This window comes from Idiotropiscis lumnitzeri, chromosome 12 (genome assembly GCF_059441095.1).
Source record: "Idiotropiscis lumnitzeri isolate Australia: NSW breed Sydney's pygmy pipehorse chromosome 12, RoL_Ilum_1.0, whole genome shotgun sequence".
Lineage (NCBI taxonomy): Eukaryota > Metazoa > Chordata > Actinopteri > Syngnathiformes > Syngnathidae > Idiotropiscis > Idiotropiscis lumnitzeri.
The window spans coordinates 6424027-6434642 of NC_142402.1; the positions used below are offsets into that span (position 1 = coordinate 6424027).

The window sequence follows — 10616 nt, forward strand, 5'->3', positions numbered from 1 at the left end:
AAAAAGCATGCACACGTTGGGTTTAAAGGTTTTGTTCCGCCAACTAACAATAAGAAGTGTAATACTTTACTTCCCAAATATATCCTTCTCTCTCCACGTCTTTTCAGTCATTGTATCTCCCCAACATTTGTCTGGCAATTACTACCATACAACATCAAAGTCCAGCCTCACTCTGACTGAAACGTGGACAGCAGCCAAATGTGTAACCACCATGTGTGCACACCCAAACACACACACACACGCACCCCCACCCCCACACACACACACAAAACTAATAAAAGGCAGGTGTGGGATGGCGCAATAACTGAGAACAACAGCAAATGCTTGCTTCAAAAGCTACAAGGACAATGCTGCCATTGATTGCATCCACCCTCAAATGGAAGAAAATACACAATGCCGAAATATCCAAAACACCGCAAAGGAGGAACTTGAGTTTGCTTTGTGCTTTATCTTAGCACGTGTCCAGATAGTTTATGATATTTGTAGAACTGTTATTAACTGGGGAAAAAAAAGGAGTGGATGTGGAGGGATTCACAAATACCGGCCACGTTCACAGGTCACATTGAGTATTGGGCTGCCCTATTCAGATGTTGTGCCAATATTTTCTTTTTTTCCATTTATAATGTTAAGTGAGAGTGTGACACATCACCAATATGATTACATTTACTGCAGAAGTTGACATCCCGAAGGTGTACACAGATTTGAAGGCAGCGGTTTTGGAGTTGTTGAAGCCGGTCGACTTTGTGTCAGTTGGACGACTGACCCTGACGTAACTATCACTTCTCATTTCCCTGAGAGTAAAGAAATTAGGTTTACATGCAATTGACTTTTCCAATACAGAGCCATTTTTTTCTTAATTTTGTGCAACATACGCGCAAAAACATTCATTGAGCATTTTAAATTTTGAAGTACAATTTCCAAGAGGAAAACATATTTTAGATTATTTAAGGGTTACACACAACTTTCATGTTTTTGACGTTTATACTCCATATGCACAAGTATGTTCTGTGCATTTTTTTTATTTCAGATGTATTATTGTTGAAACAAAAGTAATATGACACGACGGATATGTTTAGATCAATATTGGATAATTTAAAAATGAATATTGAATCGATTCGCAACCGAAAGAATAAAAATCAAAACGACTCCCAAGGTTCTCAATGTTTCCCCCACTTTTTGAACCCTGCGGCTTTTAATATGATGCGCTTTATTTAGGATTTTTGTTACAGAAGAACTTCAAGCTGCAAATAGAATTACCCATAATGTCGCCAAAGTTGTCCAATAAAATTACCAAAAACCTCACAGTGATCCAATGAAAAAGTTCAAACATTTCCTCATAATGAATATTCAACCATTTGTGAATGGAATGTGAGGGAGAGAGAGAAATGCGGAAGCTCCGTAGAAGCAAATATAGAGAGTATATAGTATAAAGTAGAGTAAAAAAAAGCAGATTGGGCGCAAGTTCAATGACCATAGGGAATTAGAGCCAAAAATACAGCCATCTTTGAAGTGCTCTTTGTTGTTTGTTTGATGACTGACTCCCAACATTGCTGACAACGGGGACAGCAAGTCCGGCCATGGAGCGACATCTCTTTACAGACTTACATAAATCCGTGCAGCCCCTGCGTCTCCAGAACATGGAGCAAACTAGTGTCCGAAGGCGGCATTGATTTGTCGGGGGGAAGCTCATCTACAAATTTACCTCGTGCCACACTGAGACACTGAGACAGGTCCTGTCACTGAGACGCGACTGTGTAACGAGCTGCATTCGGCATTGTTGGCAGTGGGCGTATACTGGTGTTGAGAGTAAATAAAAATGTTTTAAAAAAATAATTAAAATAAACGTCAGTGTGACTGCTTTCTTTGCAAATATCCCATTTTATTTTATTATTTATTTTTTTATTTATCCAATTTCATATTTATTTTCTATTTAATCAGAAATCAGAAATCTTGAATTAATCTAATTTATATATTTAATTAAATTATTGTTGTATTGGACTGGAGTGGGGAGCTCTCTAATCTCTTTGCAGACTGAGTCCAATGACAATAAAGGGCATTCAGATTCTGATTATAACATGGAGATCCGCGACTATCAAGCCGAAGTGGCCAATGTATGTACAAATTAGCTTTTATGGCAAGATTTAGCAGTTGTGGCTTTTAAGGTGCGTTTTATAGTCCAGAAATTATGTAAATGAATCAGAATTATGCAATTGCAACAAGTAGTGCAAGTCCATCCAAAGAAAACAGCAAAACATCATGGGGAAAGCTACAGAAACAAGTTTGAAACCATGTTAGAGGTGTTGCAGTACAATTTCAGAACCCCCTCTCTCTTACTCCATTCTAAAACAAAGATTTTCCAAAACTAGCAAAGAACAACCGTTTTGGATACTTTAACATCACATGTCAAGTCCTGGTTTGTCTGCTTAGAGTAGTGCTTCTCAAACAGTGGGGGGTGCGGTGCGATGCTGAGAGGGGCACGTGTTAACCTGGGGAACATGCATTTTTTCCGCCGTACTACAGCTGAACAATGTGTGGTTTTGGGACCAAAATTGCAATTTTCCGATAACTCTATTTTGAGATCGTCAAAGCTGCCCCTAGTTCACACAGTAGGTCACGCAGTACTGATTGGTGGGAGAAAAAAAAAAGCGCCGGCCTGTCGCTCGATGTCCCGGAAGTAATTTCTTTCGCCGCTACTTGAATACTAGCCACCAAGCTATCTTGCGCCGCAGTAGGATGAGCTTTATTTGTGCCATATCTAAGTCCGTGGACAGCAGCAGCAACGAGCTGCGCGATGACAAGTAGCGTTTTAAACGAGGAGGCGCTAAGCGTGCCAATCGCTAAAATGAATTAGAGCGTGCTTCGATGTACGCTCGACTTTTAATAGAAGTCTGACTCGAACCGCGTTTGGGCGGAGAGCCAGCAGCTATGAACAGAATTTTTTTTTATTGCAACCATTACGAATCGAAACATAAAATAAGATGACGGCTACGTTAGCAATTTAGCAGACGCTCTCAGACCGGAACACGGAAACCGATGACGTCATCACGACGAAGAGGTTCGATGTCAAATGTATAGTAAATATTTATTATCTCATCAATATTTGCACCACAGAGTACTGAGTTTCAAGATCTAAACAATAATAGTTCTCAAAATTATATTTCTTATCAATTTTGCTTTTCTAGGGGAAAATTCTATTGACATAATATAACATCTATATACAAAGAACATGTACATTAGTATGAAATTTTTTTTAAAAATTACGGTTTAAAAAATTGTTTTTAATGGTTTAATAGCATTTTCCATCATGTTTGTAAATGTCACTGTACATTGTGAAGAAATTGTGAATTTTTGGACAAAAGCTTAAATAAAAAACGCAAAATAAAATCGCATCACCCAGAAAAATTGTGATTAGTTTTTTTCTTAAAATCGTTCAGCCCTTTGCCGTACTCCAATAAAGTGTAATTGCACATCCACTCCAGTAGTTGGCAGTGGCGCTCTCCTTGCCCATCATGCGCAGTGAGTATTATCTCTACATTGTAGGTTTGTTTTGCAACGGAAATGCTATTATTTTTAGTTGCAGCTGAGAGAAGGGGGAGGTGGGGAGGGTGTGAATTGTTTTCTTCTTGGTAGGGGGGCCATGACAGAAAATAATTGAGAAGCACTGGCTTAAAGGCATGCACAATGAGGCTTTGGTCAGAAAGAGGAGAAAACTGAGCAAATCTACTTCAAAGAATTGAGCAAGAAAACAAAGGATGCATGCGAGGACAATCTTAGCATTTTTTAGCTGTCCTTTTATCCAAATGCTCTGGGGCAAACAAAGAGAAATTTTGCAATTTCTCAGAAAGATAGTAGCTGCTTGATCATTCTTTAACCATCAAAACAGTACAATTCAGTTTTGGGTGTCATTGGATATCTTAGACCTGTCAATCCCTAATCAGGCTTGAGCTTTCACGATAGGGTGTTGCGGTGCGATGAAAATGGCTGTGTCAAATACATATGAAGGAATTAACTCAACAAAAAGGAACCTAAAGCAGAACGCCGTTGCATTCTGACACTTTCAAGAAACCAAAACGCATATGTTTTTTCTTATTCCATTCCCCATGTCACGGTAAGGTGCAGCCAGTTTATTAAGATCCTCGTACCATTCAGGTAAAGAGAACGGCTAAAACGGACACTTGCTACCTGGCAGTCTGAATTAGTCTTTTAGAAGCACTTGGAAGAACCGCTGACTGACTGTCACCTACAGTTTAATCCTGTTCAACTCTGCTGCCTCGCTTTGTCAGAGCCACCGTCGCTTTCAAAAGGCATTGGGGACCCATTACAGCTTTATGTAACATTCTACAAACGGAGACATGGAAGGGACACACATACATTCACACACAGATCCTTCCTACCCCCCTTTCTGTGAACAAGGGTTTTTTTCTGCAGCTGGGTAACAAAGCATGACCCAATAATCCTGAAGCTTGATTCAAAACTGAGGAACTCTCCCCCCAACACTCCCGCCCTTCGCTCCCGAATATCCCTTCCTCCGGGTCTCTGAGGACTTTATAACTGGCAAGGGAGCTTCTGGTCATACATGTGGTGCGTTGGGGGATGCAAGTGTGTGAGTGTGTTTGGGGGTGGGGGGGCTGATGGGGGTAAATACACAAGCACACTTAGCTTGGACTATTCTAATTATGACTTGGAGCTAGGAGTAGATTATTACACATGGTCTGATAAATTGCTGATGAGCTCATGTCCCTCCAATCAGACAGTGTTACCGTTAAACCAAGACAGACAAAGGACTTTACTTTCAAAGAGTGTTTAAGTGTGTGTGCGTGAGTATAGACTTGAAGGTACTAATCCATCTCGTCATATAGACTTGAAGGTACTAATCCATCTCGTCATTTTCTAATTTGGATCTCAAAATTGTGTTCAAATATAATTTGATAACCATTAAGTGCCGAAAGGACCGTCTTTCCCACAACTATTTCAGGATTGTGTCGTTTTTGTTATAACGTTATACATACATTCACAAGAGCTGTGTCACAATATTCAGACCATTATCTAATATCGTCAAATGTTCAAAATCTCATTAGGTGATATAAAGTACGGGGAACTTAACTTCTTCAATCAAAACAGGAAATTGGGTTGCTTACTCTCACTGTTTTATTTTTTATTTTATGTTTTGTATGACTAAAGAAGTTAATCCTACTCCACCATAGTTTTTTTTCTGTATCTTAATCTTCTTGAAGACAGATCAAGCACAATTTTTGCATCAAAGTTAAGATGGAAGGTCTGGCGTTTATCCAGATATTCTACAGAACACAACTACTTTCATGTAGCAAGCTGGCATTCTGCAATTACAAGTTGTGCGATGAAATCAACACTAGTGACATATGCAATGCTTGTTGGAATGCGGCGGTTGCTTTCAATGCAGCAGGTTTTCAAAAGTGAGTGTCACGGTTAAAACTTCCACCCGCCATCCCAGCTTTGCTATTAACTGCAAAGAAAAACAAAATTCCAGCTAGCCTTGGTCCCCCTTTATGAAAACTGTGGGTTTAATAGGCAGTGTAAAATAGGATTACATTCACTCGCTGCTTTGTCTAAGATGTCTGATGCCTGGCAGACAGAACGTGATGCAAAATATTTTGTTCCAAAAAAAAAACTGAAGAATGATTTGAATAATGATAAAGGATTGATAGGCTTGATGAAGAGTTAGAGTATGTTTTAATAAATGTGGCTCCAACTATGAACAACCAATTTCCTTAGTGCAATTCCTTCAAAAAAAAAAAAACAAGACCATATTTTTAAACATGCACCATCAACACACGTGTAAGCTCTGTCAGGAGAGTGCTGCCAATGCAACATTGTAGTAAGAGCCAAGTGACAAGCAGTTGGTAAATCCAGGAGTGTCATCATATGCTTAATAGGGTTATCGCGCATGGTAGCTTGTCCAAATGTTATTATTTGAATACAAATGTTTTTTTACACCGCTGCCGGTTCCCATGGGCCACAAACTGAAGAGCAGGCCAAATCTTATCTTGATGTCATGCAACTATTTAACCGTTCTCCGCTTTGTTGACAGGTAGACAAAACCATGTGTTGACCTGCTGCGACCGACCTTGAGGGAGATGAGATACAACGTGCGGAGAGACAGGTGAGGCTGGTGGGTGTTTGCTTTTGGATACTGTAGATACTTTGCTTTTGTTCTGTAAAATGTCAGTTTACACCTGAGGGGATATAACTTATTTGACCCCCAAAAATATCGACACAGCAGTTATGTGCCATATGTTTTGAATTACTATGTTACATGCACCAAAGAAGCGTGCTGTGCAGCTTTTATGTGCATGGTAGTGTTTATGATAACCGGAAGTGTCCCTCCTCGCGAGTTAAAGCCCCCTTGCCAACATTCTTTGCATATGGTGCCCAATTACAGGCAATCATTAACCAGCTAGAATTATCCTGACATTAACACTTTAATGAAGGTGCCGCTTTAGGATCACATCCCGCAAGCTTGCACAAACGCATCAAGCCAGATGGCACTAAACAAAGCTAAAAGTAAATCTCGCTTTCATATTCACAAGTCTCACGTTGCAGATCGTAATGGAGTCGAATCAATGGCCATTTAAAAAAGATGCAATGAGATACAGCAATCCGAAAGAAGCCACAGTTTGCAGCTTCCCCTGATACCTTGAGGCAACATGAAACCCCAGACAAGCTCCACTGCCTCTCACGCCATATGGCCAAACAAGAAGAAAATATCCCAATAACACCAAGAGGTTGTTTTTTTTCCACCACTTTTCATTAGTTTCAATCCCATCCATTTTTGTCATATCCAAGATCATGTTGTGCTTGCAAGGACTTGAATGAGGATTGCGTTGGAGAAGGAGCTTTTGCGGAATGGCCCTTTGTTTGAAAACATCCTCTCTGCAGTGCTGGAAACGCGAGACGTTTATCGATCATTTCAACTGTGAGCCTTTTGTGTGGCAAGCGTCTGGAAAAACGCACGCAAAGAACGGATTTAAACATTAGATCCAAACTACTGACGGAAACACAACAAACAGAAGGTCTTTTCCACGCCGGTGGCGTCCGCGTCTCTTTGTCCACTCGGATCAGCAGCGGCGAGTAAACACAGCCGTGTGGGGGACTTTTTTTCCTCACGGATTAACGTCGGATTATTAATAATAAGAGACCCAATAACAGCCTTTGTTCCTAGGCTAAACCACTCACAACTAACGGGTAGTTTTGGAAAAATATTGGGAATTTGGGAATTGACGCAAACAAACATAAAGCCCCGTTGAGTCCTTTTGTATCGGTGGCTGTCAATCTACTCCGCGCCTCCCCCGACTTGTCTCCGCGTCGAAGGCTCCAAGTCAGCCCCGCTCGTCGAAAAAAGTCAACATTCGCTTCAATTACTCTTGGAGCGGTTTACTTCACCCAAAACATAGTATGCCTTACATTAAACTCGATTGCAAATGTCACAAATGGAGAGAGGCCAGTTAAAGCGTAGCGAAGCCACAATAGGAAGCCCTTTAATTTTTAAACAGCAGCTGGTCGGGTATGTCAGCAAGCAACCTTATCTCCACTCACGCGGACACGAGCACATTTGTCAAAAATATCCACCAGGAAGCTTGATTAAGAAGTTTAAAAAAATGTCACGCAACCATAAACTCGCGATCGTGTTTAGAAACAAAAAAAACAAACATTCCAAAAACAAATGTACTGAGTCGGCTTTAATCAAGCGTGTCCGGTAAAGATTCTGTACCGACGATCCGCAACGGTGCGCTGTACCAAGAAGTTGCGTGTCACCGGGAAATCTTTCCACTTACCGACTTGTAAAACGTTTTCCACGCAGCCGATCTCCAGCAACCGGATACCCCGGCGGAAAGGCAGCGCATCTCCCGTTCCCACCGCTGCGGTTGTTCCTACAGTCGTCGTACCAGTGGCGGTTCCTCCGCCACCAGCGGTAGTTGTAGGTCCGGACCCGGTACCCCCTGCCCCGCTGGTAGCTGTCGACGGACCTTCTTCGCCGGCTACTCGGCACTGAAACGAAGAGTACATGCATATCTCCTTCTCGTTCCGGGGGAAAGACCAGTAGACGATACGCCGCTGAACGGGTTCTGGGATCCGTTCAAAACGCTCCTCTACTCTTTCGAAGGCCCACTTTTCAGCTACTGCCTTCGCGGCACAGTCCAGGAGGGACTCCGGGGAACGATGTCGGGAGCTGGTTAAGCCGCTTCCGTGTCCGGGGCCAGGGCCGGGACCCCGCGGAGCTGGGCGCAGGCAGGGTCGCTTACTAGCCGGTGGTAGGGACAGGAGAGGATGGGGTGAATGTTCTCTTCGTCCTTCCGCCATGGCAAGCAGATCTACACTGACTAGACCCACAGCGCACCGACTCCGAGTGCAGGCGGAAGCCGAGCACACACGCGCACGAACCCACGACACAACGTTAAGACAAAACGTCCTGCTCTACCTACCAAAGTAAAAGTTAATTTACGAAATGTGGACATACACATATGAAACACTGTGAAAATTTAGCTCCAATGAGATTTAAAGCTATAACTTTAAGGTGATTAAAACATCCAATTTTGTCATCATGAACCTGTAAAATAAAACATATTTGTGTAATGCTTTTATTTTACAGTCTAATCTCGTCTGTTTCCTGTTTTGTTGACCTGTGTCATGTATCTGCGTGCCTTGACGCAGTTGCGTATTCGGCAAAGAGGACGGTTGCAAGTTTTACATTTTTTCTTCAAACAAAATCCTTTCTATCGTCTACTCTCTGTAGTCTCTTTATCAAATCCGCATTTTAGATTAAAATAGACTGAAAAAAAGAACCAAAATTCTCCTCATTAATAACAAAGTTACTGTTTTGCAAATTCAAATCACACGATTACAAACTCATACATATCAATTACTCCAGGTCAGCAAATACACATTAATATGAAGCACTTTTGGGGGATTTCTCAGGAGCAGAGGATTTGGAGACTAGGCTGAATCACCATTTTAAATGACTCCCATGAATAACCTATTGTTTTTGTGTCATAAAAAGTTAATTTCAAGCATGTACCAGTGGGCTGCAATGCAAAGAAGAAATGGTAACTGTATGACAGTCTCACATCAAGACACCACACATTTGACATTTCGTAGCTACATTTTTTTAATTCAACATTGAATTAATAAACATTGGTACAAAAAAAACCATGGCAGTCAGAGCTAAATATTGTTGTCGGTTTCATGTGCAATTTCTTGCTTAGGTTCATTCTCCAGTTTCGTCCCACAGTCCTAATGTGTGTCAATTATTTAATTGGTGAATGGTCTGTCATGTACTTGACTGGAGAGCCATCCAAAGCTCGTCAGTTAGGGTAGGATTGCGCACCCTGCACTAAGGTGATAAAGTATGATAAATGGTAGTAAATGGACAGCTACACTTAACTGACAGGTACTTGTGGAAGTGTAATGTAGCTCATCATTAATGCAAACAATGTGGACTCCAGGTCTGGGATGTGCAAATAGATACAGATAAATTGCAGACAGTTATTTACTAGAAAACACGCGTACAAACATAAACTGTAACAATGATTCTTAAGAGGTAGTTAACAAAATTGCGACAAAGATAAAAATAAAATAAAATAAAATTCCTGCCTTCCAATTAGCAGTACTCAATTAGAGGTTAAGTTTAGCGATTTAGAATATAGTTAGAAAATCTGAAACCACTTTGGTTATTTCAAAATCCAGAAAGTGATCAGTTGCTTTGGCATTTAATTTTACTGGGAAAAATTCAAATGAATTATTGTTTTATTCTCCTTGCAATCGACTGTGACTTTGTCTTGAGTTACGTTCTCATCAGCTGAGCAGGGCAGAATGCTTGGTCACTTGAATATGTTTAGGTTGATGCGATAAACTGTGATTACATCATGTGTGTCCACTTGCACATGCACATGTAAACATAACTCAGAGAGGCAACATAATTAGAGAGGTCAAGACCTCTGAGCTGACTATGACATCAGACAGATAATTTGGTAGTTTTGTTTGGTTGTTGTTCGAATTTTGAAATGTGCTTCGAACAATGTTGTGCAGGCGCTGTCGCACCCTACGTTGCTATAGTTATCTTATTATCAACATGTACAGGTAAGTAACTATAAAAAGTAATCTATACAAAATGGCTAATAACATCTTGGATGAATTGGTTTCATGGTTGACTCGCTCTTCTGACAGTGACACTCCTGAAAACATGGGAGAGACATTAAACGCTCAGAACCGAGTCACAATTCAGATCTGTCTCCCTCTGCGCATCACTTTGCCGCCTTTAAAAGGCTGCTTTTTGGCATGTAATTATATTAAACAATAGACCAAAGGCAATGGAGGATGCAATCCGTTACCATGGAAATGATTATGATGGATTTGTGGATAGACAGAGCAGGTAATTGGAAAAAGATTGATGGGTATTTGGGTGAAAGACAGTGATAGAAAGATGGAAGAAGAGGGGGATAAATTACTAAAGCAGCCATGGGGGAGAGAAAGCCCCATTAAACCCTATCTTTCTGGGAGTTTTACAATTATATAATGATGCATCTCTTTCTCATCAAGTCAATAGGCAATCACTCTGTCTTAGTTTTTCAGTCACTCTTTCG

At 40.9% G+C, this 10616-nt stretch overlaps 1 protein-coding gene across 1 annotated transcript in view; it reads right to left on the reverse strand.

Moving 5' to 3' along the window:
* The window catches only part of zswim5 (zinc finger, SWIM-type containing 5), a 59979-nt gene extending 51587 nt beyond the window's left edge, over window positions 1–8392 (reverse strand). The window contains exon 1 of the mRNA XM_088311501.1: window positions 7812–8392. Within this exon, the coding sequence (XP_088167627.1) occupies window positions 7812–8337 (526 nt within the window). The 5' untranslated portion in view covers window positions 8338–8392. The remainder of the gene's footprint in view (window positions 1–7811) is intronic.
* Window positions 8393–10616: the final 2224 nt, after the last annotated feature.